This window comes from Desmodus rotundus, chromosome 3, assembly GCF_022682495.2.
Source record: "Desmodus rotundus isolate HL8 chromosome 3, HLdesRot8A.1, whole genome shotgun sequence".
Taxonomy (NCBI): domain Eukaryota; kingdom Metazoa; phylum Chordata; class Mammalia; order Chiroptera; family Phyllostomidae; genus Desmodus; species Desmodus rotundus.
The window spans coordinates 19,966,736-19,985,203 of NC_071389.1; the positions used below are offsets into that span (position 1 = coordinate 19,966,736).

General features: G+C 41.8%; 1 protein-coding gene across 2 annotated transcripts in view; it reads left to right on the forward strand.

The window, feature by feature from the left end:
- The first annotated feature begins 1,001 nt into the window (after positions 1-1,001).
- The window catches only part of KPNA6 (karyopherin subunit alpha 6), a 45,729-nt gene continuing 28,262 nt past the window's right edge, over positions 1,002-18,468 (forward strand). Inside the window, exon 1 of one of the 2 annotated variants that reach the window (XM_024554504.3) lies at positions 1,002-1,146. In XM_024554504.3, coding sequence (XP_024410272.1) covers positions 1,143-1,146 — 4 coding nt within the window. In that variant the 5' untranslated portion in view covers positions 1,002-1,142. Of the gene's footprint in view, positions 1,147-1,497; positions 1,594-18,468 lie in introns of those variants that run through there. The other variant, XM_045190771.3, reaches the window with a different exon arrangement.

Below are 18,468 nucleotides of genomic sequence, written 5' to 3' on the forward strand. Positions count from 1 at the left end.
AGGCATGTGTTTTTAAGGAGATGGTAGGTACAAGTGGGCGAGCCTGGGGCCAGGTGAAGGTAGGCGAAATACACCAGGAAATAATGAACAGGTCTGACCTTGAGGAGTGGCAGTAGAAAGAGAAGGCTAGTACTCCCTTTCCTGACCCTGAGTTCTAAAAGTTGGCTTTTTGAGTTGTTTCCCTTAACAGAGGAGGCACACAACCAGAACTGGTTATTTGTTGTGACACGACCTGGAAGCCCAGGTCCTCATTCTGCTTCCAAAAACCAGCTCCCTCTTAGGACCAGTGACTTGAAGTCAGCTTTCCTCTGTGTGCTGAGGGGAGGAACAGTAGGAGTGGCCTATTGTGCAAAAACAGAGGCCAAATGTATACCAGCCATAAATTCCATGATTCAAAAGGCACATGAACACTCGGTTTCAATTTTCTCATCTCTAAAAGAGAGATCATTTCTCATGTTTTTTGTAACTCACAGACCTGTTCGTTTGTTTATTCATTCAGCAATTACTTACGGAGTACACGTACTACTGTTCTAGGTGGAGATAGTGATGAAAATACAGAACTGACCTCTGCACTCAGACGTGCTGTGAGAGGGAGTGAAATAGCTCTGTCAACTATAAAGCACTGCACTGATCTCATTTTTCTACTTTTATCTCCCAATAAGATTGTAATCCTGTTTATTTTTGACTTCTTCATTTCGTTATCTCTATATCCTTGTGCAAGTCACTTCCCCTCTTCACGTGAGTCCTTATTTACACCCAGTTCATGATCTAAGATTGGCTTTAACTATGAAAGTAAGGATTACTGTCTGGGAGAAAAAGTTTGCAGTGGAGGAGACTGCACTATAATGAGGAAACCGAGACAGAAAAAGCTGAGAACTCCTAGCCACGGTTTCTTTGGTAGGTATCTCTCCCAATCTCCACCCACCTCTTGCATATTCCATCTTTACTCCCCGCCCTTAACAGCTGCGGTCTCTTTAAGTGCTTTCCTGTGTAAACTAGGCGGTAGGGCTGAGAGCGCCTTTCTCCCTGGGGTTGAATGTTAAGTTGTTTGTCCGTTTTGGGCCGCCGTCTCGCAGACCCGCCATATTGTCTGCTGAAGCTGCCGCCGCTGCCGCCGCCAAGTAGGAGCGAGCGGAGCCGCGATGGGTGAGTAAGGATACCAGGCAACTGGGACTCGAGCGAAGGCAGTCTCAGGGTTTGGGGTCTGGCGACAGTCTGCCTCCAATCTGCAAGGGGTATCTGAGGCCCCTCTAAATAGGTTTTGGGGAGAAACCAGACCGGGAGTGCCGCTCAGGCCAGTATGGGGCCGGCCAGGGCCCATGCGGGCAGCAGTGTTAGGGGGCTGGTTCAGCGTTGCCACGCCTGGAGCCCCCCACGTGGTGGCCCTGGGCTGGAGCCCAAGCATTTCTGGGGGCTAGAAAGGGGCCAATCCTCCGGCCTCCGCCGCGGAGACTAGGGCTGGGGGGACGGGCTCCGCACCGCAGGCCCGGGCGGCGCTCAGGGATCCTCCTCCAGGCGTGAGACTGAACGACGCGCATGTTGGCTGTATTCACTTGTTCCCCTGAAGTCAAGGAAATCTTACCTACGTCGCAGGTAGGTGAGGGGAGGCCAGGCGAGCCACCTCCAGGCCCGGAACCAAGGGCAGCCATGCCAAAGACAGGCTGGGCGGCTGGAGGCCGGGAGAACTTCCCGAGCCGCGGCGGAAATGCGGTGGTTCGGTTGGGCTCAGAGTGACAGCCTTTGTAGTGGTGGAAAATTAAAAGCCAAGACCTGGGGCCACACGTAGGTCGGGGTCTTCAGGTTTCTGGGCCTGGCCCTGGTTAAGAGAAAAGGAGCGACCTGTTGCTCTTTCTTAGGGGACTCCGGCTGGCAAGGTTTGTGCTCAGGGAGAATATTATGGCAAAGCTTTTGGTCTTAGGGACAGAAACATCAGTGGTATTTATTCTCCGGCAAAAATAAATAAATGTATTAAGCACTTCCTATGTGCAGGTATTGTTCTGAATGCCTTACATGTCACGTTTTACTTGATATGCACAACCTAATGAGATTGATACTACTGTTATCCTTATTTTATGGATAAGGAAACTGAGGCTAAAGAGATAAAGTAACTTACCCAAGGACACAGTGCCTAAAACAGGGTGATTACTCCAGAGCCATAGTTTATAGTCTGGCCGCCTAATGTTTGGGCTGTAATAGCGGGAAAGAAAGCTTTGAACCCTAGGCAAAGTTGTAAAGGTGGTGTTTTGAGTTTTGGTGGTTTTTTTTTTTTTTTGCTAGTGGGCCCACTTTGAAATCCTTAGCCTGAAGGAAATTGGAAATGCGCAAATTGAATTGCTGACACCAAATATTGTTTGTGTGTGGGGGCAGGGAGCTAAATGAGACTCTGGGGTTGAGTTTTGTTAAGACCCCTGATCCTGAGAAAACAAATCAGTCCCTTGAGCTGCAAGGCATTGACTGTAGGATCAAATCTAGTATAATCCTGCCTGCGGCTTCCTAGCTCTCATCCAGAGAAGTCACTTTGATGTCAAATGCAGTGATACATATGGAAAGTATCTAGTGTGGCCTCAATAAATGTTATTTTTCTTTTGAGCCTTTATTTCCTCATCTCTGGGAAGAGGAGAAGGGTTGGTGTTCTTAAGGTGTTTGAAAACGAAAGATACAACACAGTCTTGGAAGTCTAGTAAGAACTCTAGAAATATCGGAACAGCCCTGGCTGGTGTGGCTCAGTGGTTGAGCACCAGCCTGAGAACCAAAGGGTCACCAGTATGGTTCCCAGTCAGGGCACATGCCTGGGTTATAGGCCAAGTCCCTGGCTGGGGGCGCGGAAGAGGCAACCACACATTGCTGTTTCTCCCTTTCTTTCTCCCTTCCCCTCCTCTCTAAAAATAAATAAAATCTTAAAAAAGAAAGAAAGAAAGCGAGCTCTGGCCTGGTGTGGCTCAGTGGATTGAGTGCCAGCCTGTGAACCAAACAGTTGCTGGTTCGAACCCAGTCAGGGCACTTGCCTGGGTTGCTGGCCAGGTCCCTGGTAAGGGACCTGTGAGAGGCAACCACGCATTGATGTTTCTCTCCCTCTCTTTCTCCCTCCCTTCCCCTCTGTGTAGAAATAAATAAAAACATAAAACCTTTAAAAAAGAAAAAGAAAGAAAAATATCAGAACAGATTATTTTCCACCTTTGATAATGTTAGTTCCTTTCTCTTAAATACTCTGGTTTCCAGAATCCTCCATGAAGACTGATAAGCCTGTCTTTGTAACTGCAGCTTTATGTATCGATGAGAAATTTTAGGGGCTTTAATGTTATAGATTTTGAAGTTGCAGTGCGTGTGCACCTTCAGGAACACTGATGCCTGAAGGGAATGAGCTGATGTTTAGTAACTAAGTTCAGTGAAATCAAATTGGTGGAGATTTTCTCAGTTTTTGCAGATTGGGAAACTACCTCAGAGCAGATAACACAGTAAGCAGCAAAGCCACAAATTAGATTCTTACCCATTTTGCTGCGCACAAACCTCTTGGAAGACAGAAGGTGTGAAGTAAAGTATTCCTTTTCTGGTAGACTTTGAAAGTTCTTCACTGGGGCAACAAAACCTGACCAAGGTCCTGAAAGAGATTGTTGATCTAGTGTCAGACTGCCTCCCCTTTTCTTTCCGACTTCATTTCAGGTACATCTCCCCATCCACCCTGTCTTTCTGACCACCCCCATACTGTGGGGTCTTTGTTTGGTTTTTTGGTTTTGACTGATCCTTATGCCATGGGAGTGAAACTAGTGTAAAGATACATTTAATTCTAACATTGAATCTGAGTTAGTTTCGGTTTTCCTCATTTATAAATGAGTAAACTGAGGCTTTGAGATTAGGTAACTAGTCCAAGGCTGGTGGCCTCCACCACACTTACATGGATCTGGAACTTGCTGTATTTCACCTCCTCTCATACGCTTCTTGAACTCTGGCCTATATCCTGTGCTCCTTCTCCTTTGCCAAACTTCACTAGCCTTCACAGGCCTTTGTAGTGGTGTCACTGCCAGAGGAGCCCTGTGGAGGTGCTGCATGCAAATCTGCGAGTTAAGTATTTTAACCTTTCCTAGCAGAGACCCGCAGCTTCTCAAAGACTGTCTTGGCAGACACTGGTAGGGTTTTTGTTGTTGTTGTTTTTGACACTGGGGGTTTTGTCATCATTCCTTACACCTTGTTAACGGGGAATCTGGCAGCCCCTCCCCAGCCCCAGGGATAGGTCTTGATTAATATAAACTCAAAACCAGTTATTGTCATTTTAACTCTTTAGGCACTGATTGGTTCAGGTGTGGGCATGTGTTGCAGTTCTGGCTAATCAGATGTAAAGGGAAGTCTGGGTGACTTCAGGAAAAGCATTCCTTATTTCTATTTTACTTATTTTTTTAAGAGATTTTATTTTTTAGAGAGACAGGAAGGGAGGAAGAAAGAGAGGGAGAAAAGCATTGATCAGCTGCCTCTCACACGCCCCCGACTGGGGACCCCTCAGTTTCCCCAAGGGGCTGGCGCTCAGTCCACTGAGTCATACCAGCCAGGGCCTACCTTATTTAAAAGAGATTTGCCATATGTTTTATTATTTTTTGCGTGCGCGCGTGTGTGTGTACCCCTCACCTGAGGATATGTTTATTGATTTTAAAGAGAACATCAGTGTGAGAGAGAAATATCAATTATTTGCCTCCCATACATGCCCTGACCAGGAATTGAACCCACGAACTTTTAGTGTATGGGATGATGCTCCTACCAACTGAGCCACCCAGCCAGGGCCCAGCTTATATATTAATCCAGGTATCACCAAAGTGTGAGAACCTCAGAAGAGAGAGATTTAAAAAAGCTATGATAATAGCCAAAAATATATAGAACTTCATATGTGCTAGGTACTAAGTACTGTAATATATTTTTTTGAGGTCTAATGACTAAATACTGTAATATTGATTTATTTAATTCTCAGATTCTCATGTTCTAGTTGAGGAAAATGAAGCACAGAGAGGTTCAGTAACTTGTGAAAGGTCAGAGATAGCAAATAGAGGAACCACTTACTCAGGTAGAAGGTTCTAACCAAAATATGGGCTATTTGAAGGGCAGTGTTTTGCCTCTGGAAAGGAAAGAGCCCTTTCTGACTCTGAAATTGCTATTTGCAGTGCTGGAATCATGAGGCAGAATTCATAAGAGCAGGCAGTTGTAAGTGTGAGGGTAGAGATGGAAAGAATTTGATCTCTTCATTATGTTTTTGAGCCACTCAATTAGCCAACTTTGGAACTATTCTATCCTTGGCCTTAAATGCTGAGGACCACTTCTAGTTTGCTTTTGGGTGCAATTAACCTTTGTAACTGATCACCCTTCTGGGTCAGAAAGTAATTTAGCCCATTTCTTCTTTCAGTTTCCTTCTAGCCTTGCCCACCCACCCCACAGTTCATAATAGCTACTTGCAGAGAAGGCACTAAACCATCAGTCACCACCTAAGTATCTCAGGAGCACTGAACTCCCTCTTGGCCTGCTTTTCCTGCATTTTTGTTAATGATTGCACCGTTGGCCCAGACACTAGGGTATAAGACAGAAATCATAACTATCTTCGCTTTCTCACTCTTTTCTTCCCTTTCTGTATTGGCAGTTGTTGGATGCTGTGTGATCCTGTTACTGAGGTCCTCCCTAAATTGCTTCGTGTGGGTTTTTCTCACAACAGTGCCACAAAGAGTATTAGTTCTGTGGTCTGCAACCTTTCTGAGTGTCAGGCTCCTTAAAGTGAAAATACGGATAACACTATTTATTAATGTTGTTAAGTGAAGATTCAGTGAATTACTAGCTGTCAAAAAATAGTGTCAACTGAAAAGGTGTTATAACCTAAGAGGCCCTCCAGATCCCTTCTGAAGTAGCCTCCCTACCACTACCAGTTCTGCAGCAGCAACATTGCTAAACCACCACCCTCTCTTGTCACTCTCCTCCTTAGTTTAGGAACCTTCGCTGATTCCTCATTGTCTGCAGCAGGGGTCCCCAGCCTCCTGGCCTCAGTCCTGTTCCCGTCTAGGCCTGTTAGGAACAGGGCTGCACAGCAGGAGATGAGCTTGAATGTAAGGTGCTTGAATCTTCCCGAAACCATTCCCCCCAGCCTGGTCCGTGGAAAAATTGTCTTCCAGGAAAGCAGTCCCTGGTGCCAAAAAGGTTGGGACCACTGGTCTAGAGAATAAAATCATAACCCATAGGGTGTGATATTCAAGGCCGCCTTCTTGACTTTACTAATCTTATTCCATTTAACATTTATCTACATATCCTGCATTCCAATCGGACTACCTCCTTTGTACCTCCTTTGAACTTTTCTATGAAAATCTTGCCTGTTTTTTAAGATCTAGTTTAAATGCTACCACCACTTTTATGAACCTTTCCCAACTGTTTTATACCTTCCAAACTGGAAGTGAACTCTCCTGAATTCTGTAGTGCTTTTGTTTTTCCCTCTTACATATCCCTTTTCATACTCATTCTTGTGTTAGTTATTTCATTCTATGATATAGTTCTTCAGCCTGTTACTTAACCTTCAAAGCCTCATTTTCCTCACCTCTAAAGTAGGGGTAACAGTATATACCTCATTGGAGTTTAGGGAGATTAAATGAGCTAATGTGTGTAAAGCATTTTAGTGTGGCTTTAATACAGTAAGCACTTAATAAGTAATAACTAATTGCTGTTAGTCACTTAGTGAACAAATAAAGTGCTTACTATGTGTCAGGCCCTATGCTAAATATAAAGGTGAATCAATTTGTCTTTGAGCAGAAGGCAGAAACATGAATGCTTGTCAGAAACTCATACTTTTAGGGGCCAGGCAGGCAACAATTATTTATTAATTTCAGCAAATGTTTATTGAATGCCTATGTGCCAGGGATTGTTCTAGGGCCCTGGAAGTACAGTGGTAAACAAAATAGACAAAAGTCTGTCTTTTTGTTGAAATCCCCAGAGTTTAAATTCTAGTGGGTAATTGAGTGAAATCAACCAAATGGAGACTGTCCGCCAAGTAGAGAGCCCCATACAGTCTACTGATCTCTCGCAGTTGTTGCTGTGGGGGAATATAGGTCTAGTGGTGCCTCACTGCTTAATTTCCTGTCCCTTTCCATTATCCCTCACCCCCTTGAAGTTGGAAATCTGAGTTTTCATATGATATTAATGGATTAAACATTTGTGAACATTACAACTTTAAAATCTAAAAACATAAGCTAACCAAAGATAAGGATATTTGAGGCAAAAAATAGCCCAAGAAATGCCTGTCTTATTTATAAATTTTGCCTGAATTAATATTCCATGTTTTATAAAATTTCTTCTTTTTAAATTGATTTTAAAGAGAGAGAGAAACGTCGATTTGTTGTTACACTTTTTTATGCCTTCATGGGTTGGCTCTTGTGTGTGCCCGGACGGGATTGAACCCTCAGCCTTGGCAAATTGAGGCAATGCTCCAACCAACTGAGCTCCCTGAACAGGGCTAAAATATTTCTTACGTAGTCTGTGTATTTTTACCAAGTTCTGTGTATTTAAAAATACATATTAAAATGATGAAGACGAGTATTTTTAAACATCTTGCTAATCATGGTAGCATTTTGTGTTCAGTAGATATTTTTTTAAGCATAATATATGTTTGGAGTAAGATAAACAAGAGGTTGTAAGTCCATATTTTAAATAGTCTTCTAGATAATTTTTTTTTGGCTGACTTAGTTTTGATTAGTTGGTCATTACATTATTTTGTTTTGTCTTATTGTGATACAGCAGATGAAATTTTGGTACTTAGGAGCTCATACTTCCAGAGACATCAACTCTGCTGGGGTTTTTTGTTCCGTTTGTGCTTAGATTATTGTCTTCCATTCAGTTTTTTTACAGGACTCAAAACCATTTATCCATTTTGTGAATGTTAATTTAGTTAAAACTAGATAACTTATAAATCCTCTTAAAACTAGGCACATAAACTACAATATGTTGCAAGTATGTTAAATGTGAATGAGCCAGTGTCCTCACCTGCTTGGTATAACTCTCAGACTTTCTTCAGGAAAACTTGGCCATCTGACCAAAACTGCCAGTATTAACAGACATTATACAGGGTCTGGCAGAGGTAAGGCCTGCTTGAGTGTGGTTGGCCCGGTAATAATATGGGTGTAATAATTTATAGTTTTGAACTTTTCACCTAACATGTCTATAGTGTGCTTGAGTATGATATTGTTATGTTACAGAATTATATGCTTATGATTTCATAATAAAAAAGGGGTGTTATTTGTGCTGGACCCTGTATATGTAAAATGGGCGTATATATGCTTGCTAATACTGGTGATTGTATATACAAGTATACGTAAGACACACCAGCCGGGGCTCAGAACTCTTTTGATTTCAGAATTTCAAATGAGGAATCGTGAATCATGAATTAAAGAGTTAAGAAAAGGGTCGCCAGTTCAATTCCCAGTCAGGGCACATGCCTGGGCTGCGGTCCAGGTCCCTAGTAGGGGCGCACGAGAGGCAACCAAACAGTGATGTTTCTCTCCTTTTCTCCCTCCTTTCCCATGTCTCTAAAAATAAATTAATTAAATTAAATTAAAAAATTAAGAAAAGTTACCCTGCTAGTTGTGGCTTGGTTGAGTGTTGTCCCGCAAACTGAAGGGTCGTGGGGTGGATTCCCTATCAGGACATGTGCAAGAGGCAGCCAGTCGATATTTCTCTTCCTCTCTTTCTCCCTCCCTTCCCCTCTCTTTGGAATCAATAAAAGAAAAAAAAAATTAAGAATTAAGAATGTATAGGAGAAGGTTTATGGAGATGGTGACTTTTAAATTAAAAAAAAAAAAACATACAAGGTACTTATGGGACATGAGTTGAGGGAACCTCTCGGGTATTAGGTGTGGGCTGCAGATACAGATTCAGAAGTCATCAGCATTTGTTTTCCAAAGAGACAATAGTTATAATAATTGTCTAATGAGACATGATTAGAATTGCTCATCTTGGGGTAAGGTAAATGATTGAAAGCAGGGTTTTTGTTTTTGTTTTTTTTAATTCTGGCTTGCTGGTCCTTATAACCTAGATTTGTAGGGAGCGAAAATGGAATAGAAAGATAAAGATTAAGAGAAAGGAGCTACAGTGTTAGGAGGAAGGAAAAACTACCTTAATACAGAGCAAGAAAATACAGTTGTTGTCTTTGACCCAACTTCCTAGAAATTGCCCTTATGGGCAGTTGAGGAGTAGGAGCTGAGAAGAAAAGGGAAATAACTATTGATTTAGCATTTATTTTATTTTTATTTATTTTTATTAAATTTATTGGGGTAACACTGGTTCATAGGGTCATGTAGGTTGCAGGTATACATTTCTGTGATACATGATCTGTATATTACACTGTGTGCCCACCACCCAAAGTCAGATCATCTTCCGTCACCGTATATGCGGTTCCCTTTACACGTTACTATCCCCCCTTCCCTGTAGTAACTAACCACTGTGCCCTCGTCTGTCTGTGTTGATTTAGCATTTAGGCCCTAGACATTTTCACATTACCTCACCAATCCTCTAGGGCTATAAAGTTTATTCTCATGTTATAGGTAACAGAAATAGTAACACTTGGACTGTAGCTATCCTTAGTCTTCTCCTATGTCCCTTGGTACTCCTTACCTCCCGTCCCTAGGTCTGAGCATTGCCTTTACATATAGACTCAAGGGCTAAAAGGACGAATAAATCCTAGGAGGGAATTAGGATTAGAGAACAAAAGAACTGGGGCTGTCAGTTGTCTGGTTGATTTACACCTCAGTGTGCCATACAAAGCAGAGACCTCAAGCTTTGAATATACAGATGTATGAGCAGATGATAGTTTTCCCCACATGGTCTTTTAGGCAAACCACCTACTATAGATTCAGATTTGTTTTCTAGCGTGATCCCCGTTTAGCCCAGTCCTGTGAGGATCTGCTAGAATGTGAGCAGCCTTGTTATGGTGGCCCCATTGTGAACTGACCCAGTTGTCCATAGAGGAGTCTCTCTCACTGTCTTGGTGACTGGCAGTCCTAACAGGCTTGCAGGTAACACTCTGAGCACCTCATGTAGTCAGACCTGCTCCATTCTGTTCTCTTGTTTGCAGTAGTTCCTTGTCTTGAGCTCTGAGAGAAATTCCAGACCTTTGAAAATTTGGTACCAAACTTAATTCTACCTTATCAGCGCAGCATTTAGCTATTTACGAAGTACTTGCACATATTCTCCCATTGGATCTTCACGGTAGCTCTGAGGCACACAGGGTACGGGGAGGAAAATGGAGACAGGTAAGTGAGACACGAGGTGGCACATGCATTGAGTGGCAGGGCCAGAGATCACACGGTCTGGCTTCCTGGGTCCTCTCACCCACACTGGACTTTCTCCAGGGTGCCTGTTTGTGGTCCTGCCAGCACAGCTGCCTTCTCTCGCCTAGGTATTTCCAATACAAACCCTTGAAAATAGTCCATTCATCCACATAATGTTGAGGTTTAAAAAGATTTTCAAACCCTACTCCAGACTTAAGTGGCATTTATCTCAGGTCGTCCTGTTTCCCTCAGCTTTGTGTTTCCTTTAACACAGCTGCTGCCATCACCAGTCCCTCCCTGCGCACAGGCACACGTGCACGTACTCTGCAGAGTGGTTGCCAGGAAAACGAGCAGGGAAATTTAACTCAAATGGTTTTTGGTTTTTCTTTGAAGTGGCAGACAACCTTCAAATGACTACCTGACTACCTGCCAATCCCTACAGTTTTCTGCCTCTGTTCATTTCAGTGTTGATATCATCTGATATGTGTTCCCTGTTCTTGGCAAGAACTAGAACACACATAATATTTAAGGTATTGAGTCAGGCAATGAAATATTGACACTCCTTCCAGGGGGTTCCCTTGTGGCTGTGCAGATAAGTATTGTAATGGAGAGAGCACTGTCTTTAGTTAGAAAGGTCTGGATTAGAATCTCTCACTTATTAGCTGGGTCCTTTTGCAAATTATGCTTAAGTTTCCCCACCTCTGAACTGGGAATTCTGTAAGAGCTTAGACTTAAAAGCTAAGCAAATCATTACTATTGTAATTTTCCTTGGGAACATCCCTTCCATAGAAGTCAGAGATTGACTCTGGGATATTTGAAGGATCTTTCAAAGGGTTATCTCAGTTCTTAGTCTGGATTCACTAGATACAGATACTAGATGTGTGCCGCGTATCAGGGATACGTTGTGAGAAATGAATGCGTCCTTAGATAATTTCATCATTATGGGAACATCATAGAGTATACTGCACAAACCTAGGTGGCACAGCCCTAATTGTATGTGCTGTACTCTTATACAACTGGCAGAACAGTGGGTTTCTTTACACTAACATCACCACGACACGTGAGTAATGCATTGTGCTGTGACATCACAAAGGCTCTAACGTCACTAGGTGATAGGAATTTTTCAGCTCCATTATAATCTTATGGGACCATCATTTTATTAATAATAGGCAGTCTGTTGTTAACCAAAAAGTTGTTATGTGACATATGACTGTAATACCTCTCACCAAGCCCAGAAACTTTGGAAAGCGTTCTGGACTAAGCTCGAGAAGACTGCTTTCCATCTAGCAGTAAGGACACAGGTGTGTAACTTTCTTGGCAGGAGTATCATGATCCTTTTCAACTTTGGTAACTGGCACAGGCTTCCTAGTAGGATGGGGAAAAACTGGGTTGGCCAAAAAGTCTATATGGTTTTTTCCATAAAATACACATTTTTCATTTTTGCCAGTAGCTTTATTGATTTGGATATTTTGAGTATGTCTGCTGTCTCCTGCGTGGTAGAACATTAATTGTTCTCAATGTCTTGATTTGATCACTGTCAGCTTCAACTGGTCTACCCGACCATGGAGCATCGTCCACTGAGAAATCTCCAGCATGAAACTTCTCAAACCTCTTCTGACACGTTCGATCTGGTCATAGCACCTTCTCCACACGCTGCGCAAACCTTTTTTGTGTGTTTCAGTTGCATTTTTACCTTTCTTGATATAGTACAGCATAATATGCCAAAAATGTGTATTTTCCTCCATCTTCCATATTCAAATGGCCACACAAAAATTCACCAATTTTGATGTTTTTTTTTATTTCATGCTGATATGACAGCTGTCACAATACAATCAAACAAAATTGTTTCGAATGAAGTTAATCAAAACTAAGTGCTACTAGAGCCACCTTATGGAAAAAACCAAATGAACTTTTCGGCCAATACAATAAATAATGTTACACAGGAAAGGAACTTGTATATACTGCAGTAGCCTGTTGGTTTGATAGATTGCTCGAATTATAAAAACCATTAACTTTAAAGGCATCTCAATTAAAGATAAATTCATCAAGAAAGGACTTAGGTGGATCATTGGTTTATTTTTATTTTCTTAATGTTCTAATTGCTATATATAATGCCTAAAAAAAATAGGTATCCATATGGAAAAGAATGAAGCTGAACCCTGGTCTTATACCATATGCAGAAATTAACTCAGTGGATCAAAGACTTAAATGTAAGGATCTAAAACTATAAAACTCTTCCAGTAAAACTCTTAATAAAACAGGAGTAAATCTTTTTTTAAAAAAGATTTTATACATTTATTTTTAGAGAGGGGAAGAGAAGGAGAAAGAGAGGGAAACATCTATGTGTGGTTGCCCTACCGGGGACCTGGCCGGCAACCCAGGCGTGTGCCCTGACTAGGAATAGAACCCCTGACCCTCTGGTTTGCAGGTTGGCACTAAATCCACTGGGCCACACCAGCCTGGGCTAAATCTTAATGTTCTGAGATTAAGATAACAGATATGACAGGAAAAGCACACGCAGCTTAAAAAAAAAATGGGGGGTAAATTGGGCTTAGTCAAAATATAAGACTCTTGTGCATCAAAGGCCACCACCATGGATAGCGAGAGTTATGTAAGGGCTCACTCCTGTTGCTTTATTTTGGCTGTCAGGTGGACATGTCAAAATGCAACTCAGTTTTAAAAGAAGAAAAAAAAACAAGGAAGAAAAAAATGCAGCTCAGTTTTAATAATTAAATGATTCTTTGGGTCCTGCTTATCTGCATTCATCTTTCCCTATTTTCTACACAAATTTGTATATTCCTATTTCAGATTTTTGTTTTTGTATTTTTTTGTTGAATTTATTATAAACCACTTCACATCCTTTGGAAAATTGAAGTTTAAAATGTTGATTGGAACCCTGGCCAGGCAGCTCAGTTGATTAGAGCATTATCCCGATGCACCATGGTTGTGAGTTCAATCCCCAGTCAGGGCACATACAAGAATAAACCAATAAATGCATAAATAAGTGGAACAACAAATCGATATTTCTCTCTACCATCTCTCTCCCCCTCTCCCCCTTCTTCTCTCCAAATCAATAAATGAAATGTTTTTTTAAATTGAAGATGTTGAACATTTGGGAGCATATGTGTGCTGTGCATTGTGTAGTAGATTCAGAGATTCTTGCTCACAAAGATTTAGTGGTCTGGAAGTGAGAGGTGATGAGTTGTGAACTAAAACAATATCATTGGAAGTTGTCAGTAGGTACCACTTTGGGGTAACAAGTGTCAAAGATAAAGCCCTATACTGGTTAAGTGGTAAGGATAGATTTTATTACAATAGGGATAAGTATGAACTGAACTCAACTTCGATCTGTACAGAGGTAACAGGGTGTTTTAAAGGGAGGATTAGGAAGTGGAGTGGGAGGGTAAGAGGGGGCTCAGTAGAGTCAGAAGTGAAAAATTACAAAATTTGAGGAAGAGGTTTGGTCCATGTGAACCTCATCTGGGTTTGCTAATTGGCGCTTGTTCCTCCCACAGAGCACCCTATTTTCAGGTGTTAGCTAGAACAAAGTAAATTCTTTTGGCAGCCTTGCGATTTTCTCGGGCAGGCACTGTACGGAAGGGCTAGGTTCATTCTAGTGATGTGACCTTGAGCTGTTAGAAACTCTATGTTAGTGCTTTGTTCAAGTCTGTTTTATTACTTATTTTTAGAGAGGGGGGAGGGAGAGAGGAAGAGAAGAAGAGAAATATTGATATGAGAAACATCGATTGGTTGCCTCTCTTACATGCCCTGACTGGGAACTGACCCCACAACTCAGGCATGTGACTGGGAATCAAACCCAACGACCTTTAGCTTTGCAGGACAATGCCCAGCCAACAGAGGCACACTGGTCAGGGCTTGTTCAAGTTTTCATAGGCCAAAGTCGAGGCCTAGTTGAGAAAGGGCTCGAGGAGACTGGATAGAATTTGGTTAAGGAGAGAGACTGGCACAGGTAAAAATCAGTTTACAAACCTGTTGTCTTTGGGGGAGGTGAAACTTTAGGCTGACTTGAGGACCATGTGAATGGTAATGGCTTTAATTCCGAACTAGGAAGATAGAAGAAACTTTTAAGGAGAAAGTGAGGTAGAGACAGCAAGTGGTCATTTGCAAATGTACTTTTAGGTAGGAGGTTGTGACTATGGGGAACTGGTACTTGATCTGAAAGTGGAGGTGGAAGCTAAGGGAGATTGCTTGGGGAGAGGGCTGCTCCTGCTAAGAGGACAAAAAGTAGAATTTTGATACACACTGACATTGAGAGATTGGCATTGGAAGAGGAACACAGTATGAAACCTGAGAAGGAATGGCTGGGAAGGTAAGAGAACTGGGAGAGCATGGTACTGTCCAGAATCATGGGCAGTGTTTCAACAGGGTGAAAGTGATCATTAGCGACAAATTAAAACGTAAAATAGAATGAATATTGACAAGGTCACTGGATTTAGCAGTCTAAATGTCTTTTTCTGAGGCATCTGTGCCCTGTAGTCTTAAAACAGAGTTCTCATTTAGTTTTCATAAGAAATTCTGGAGGAAACCCATGGTTTCTGGTTTTCTAGTAAGAAGCCCTTCTAAAATCTGCCTTTGGAAGTTCTCCACTCCAGTCACAACAAAGATTTTTTTGTGCTGTATAGCTTTTCACTTACTGGCAAACATTTAATAAGTAGCTCTTATAGGTAGGCCTTGTGTCTGGGACAGTGCAAATGTTCATTAAGTATTGAATAAATATTTGAACAGTGATTCATTCGACAGATACCTGTGAGCCTATGATGCTGGGCATACAACCTGTGGAGAACTTATACAGCCTATGGAGAACAGATTCATTGTAAATGGTGTAATGGAGGAAGTAAAGCAGGTGTTCTGACAAAAAATGAAGTAGCTTTCTTTGGGTTAGGCAAGGGTCAAGCAATTCTAAGAGCTACAGAAAGAAAACAAGAAGCGTGAAGACTGCAGCAGGAAACAGCTTGATGGGTTCCATACACTGAGAGGGCAACAGCGACAGGAGCATGTGATGAGTGAGGGTAAAGACTTGAATGAGCCCTGGCTAGGTAGTTCAGTTGGCTAGAGCATCATCCCAGTAAGCCAAAGTTGTGGGTTTGATCCCAGGTCAGGGCACATACAAGAATCAACCAATGAATATGTAAATAAGTGGAACAACAAGGCAGCATCTCTCTCTCTCTCTCTCATGAACCAATTAAAAAAAAAAAAACAGCTGAATGAGATGAAGATAAAAGCAGGACCATGAATTGTAAGTATTTATTCTACGTAGGAACAGTAGTAGGCTCTGGTTTTATTGTTTGTTGGTACTGGATTAGAAGGAGATAGGGAGGCAAGAGGTGATAGTGACTTGGATGGGGTGGGGGTCAAGAGTTGAGAGAGTTGTATTTTGGAGGTAAAACTAGGGCAGCATTTGGCAGTACCTTAGATGAAAGAGATGGAGGAAAGTCTCAGGCAGATATCTTCATAACAGTTTTTCAATTGCTCCCTGTTCATATGCACTAATTAGAGATTTAATTGCCAGTAATTCTCAGGTTAAAATGACTGAGTAAATAGATGAAGCTAGATAGAATCTAGTCTAAGGGCAGGACCCAAACTGGATAGAATTTTATGTGTATTGTGAGGATGGAAAGAAGTAGTTCTCAGAAGCTGGATAAAAAGAGGCCTTTGGAATTAGAGGGTCTAATTTGGAGTCCAGCTTCACAATTTGTGCAAATCACAGCACCTCTGAACCTGGTTCCTTAGCTGTTAACTGGATATGCTGCTAACTGATAATCTTTCTGATTGGTTGTCACAGGGGTCAGTCAGATCCTGGGTATGAAAACACTTTTTGAAAACAGAAATATGATGCTGGGATTTATTTAACTACTTAACAAAGCCCCTGTCAAATTTTGTTTGGCTGGCACTATGTAAAAATTGGGAATGAGAGCAGTAAGTGCCCTGTTAAAAATCATTAACCTCTTTACTTTACCTTTTAAGGCATTTGAGTTTGTGGTTAACTGAAATTCTGGGATATGAGCAGATTTGTTTATTTGGTGATGGAGCAGTTCCCAATCCAGAATTCTGATAGATTTGCTGTGACCAGTCACTTCTCTTTTTAGGAAATAAAAAGAATATGGAGTTTGGGACCAAACAGGTCAGGGATGACTTTTTAGCATCATGGCTCTTACTTAACCTGTGAGTCTCATTTTTCTCATCTGTAAGGTGTATTCTCAGGATTGTTGTGAAGATTACATATTATATCTACAAAAAATTTGACACGTTATCAAACCTTACTAGCCCACTCAGGCTATGGACTTACACTCAATCTAACTCCTTTCTTTTTAAATTAACTAGCATGTGGCCATGAGTTCCTAGTGAAAAGCCAGAGAGGCCAGTGGAAAAAAAGAAAAGCAAGTCCAGCCTGGGAAGAATTATGTTTCCAACATTGTAGAAGGAAGAGGTCTTAAATTGGGAAATAACAGTGTATCTCTTTTCTATCTCTTCCCAGTGCCATTAAGTAACTCTCTATGCATTCTGATAAATTGTAAAACTTTCTTAACTGTAGCATATCCCAGTAGTCAATTAGCTTGATTTAAATTAAAGCCTTAGCTCATTCTCTTTGCCTGGTCAGCTGCAATAGCATTCTATTAGAAAGCCTCCCTCTTCAAAGAGGAGCACCCACTCAGTTTAGCACCAGGACTAGGGAAGTAATTTGAAAAGACTGACTGCTTCATAGTGTTGGAGGGCCAGTTTCCTTGAAGATTGTCATGTCATTACCTAGACAATAAGGCTAGTTCCCCATCTCCTAAATGTCGCTCTTTCAGGTTCTTTGGGCAGATGCCTTCAAGTGATTGCTTGGTAACTTTTTGAAGTCCAGGCCATGAACATGAGACTTATGTCTTATGTAGGAGAGTCCTACAGCCAGCAGATGTCTAGGAAGTGAGCTTGAAGGTGCTGTACTGTCACTCCCATCCCAGACACAGGACAGCTAACTGTATCGTGTGTTCCTTTTTCTGAAAAAAAACATGCATGATTTTAAAATTTGATGAATCTTAAATTATAAACATACCAGTGATTAAATGGAGTGCTACCGTAATCTTGCTACTCACCTAGTGCGTGACCTGAGACTCAAGGTCTTCATCTGTCAATTAGGGCCTGTATTAATTTGCTAAGGCTACCATAACAAAGTATCACAGACCAGGTAGCTTAAAGAACAGAAATTTATATTGTCATTTCTGGAGGGTAGAAGTCTGAGATCAAGGGGTCAACAGGATTGACTTCTTCTGAGGCTTCTCTCTTTGCCTTGTAGATGGCTGTCTTCGTGTTCACATAATGTACTTCCTCTGTGTGCGTCTGCATCTTAGTCGTCACATTGGATTAGGGCCTTACCCCAGGATTAAGACCTTATCCCAAATACAGTCATGTTTTGAGGTACTGGAGGTTAGGACTTTAATATATGAAGGGGGAGCATAATTCAGGCCATAATAGGGTCTATACCTATTTTATATTATTATTGCTAGTCTCATGGTTCTAAAGCTTAGAAAATGCATGTCAATATTAGACACATCTTTCCTAGAAATGGGAGGTATAACTTCAGGGACCTATTCACTTAGAGAAGGTTCCTTCACTAGGAAAACCCAAAACAGGCAGGTGCTAGAAAAGGTATATTTGTATTGTGGGTTTCTTGGCCTAGCTCCAGTAACTAAGGGAGTGCTTGCTGGTCCCCAAACAAGAGTCCAGCCTCCCTTAGGTTGCTGATTCCAGATGTGCTTCTGCAGATATTCCTCCTTCCAATCTAACCTTCCCTGCCTGGCTTCTCCAGTGAAGTCATAAGCAAATATTTGTGATAGTTTCTTGTCACCATGGTGACTAAAGAAGCACAAACTGGTTCTCCTTTCAGCTTCACTGTCAGCTGTGCTAGAAGGAGAGCCCAGGCTCAGATTCAGACAGATGAAAAACCATCTGTCAGGTAATGGGGAACAACAGTCAACAGTGCCAACTTTAGGAACCCGTCCTCTGCCTGTTAGTCTCTAGGCACAGAGGTAATTAGGAACCCCAAAGGGAGGCTCCTGCAGTCCTCTAGAACTTTCTTGTTTTCATTTTTGTTTTGTTGGTTTGTTTAACAATAAATCCACTTTGGCTTTGCAGAGTGGGTATGGAGGCTTGCACACTCAAAGCCACTATTGGTTTGCTGAGCTACTTTCTA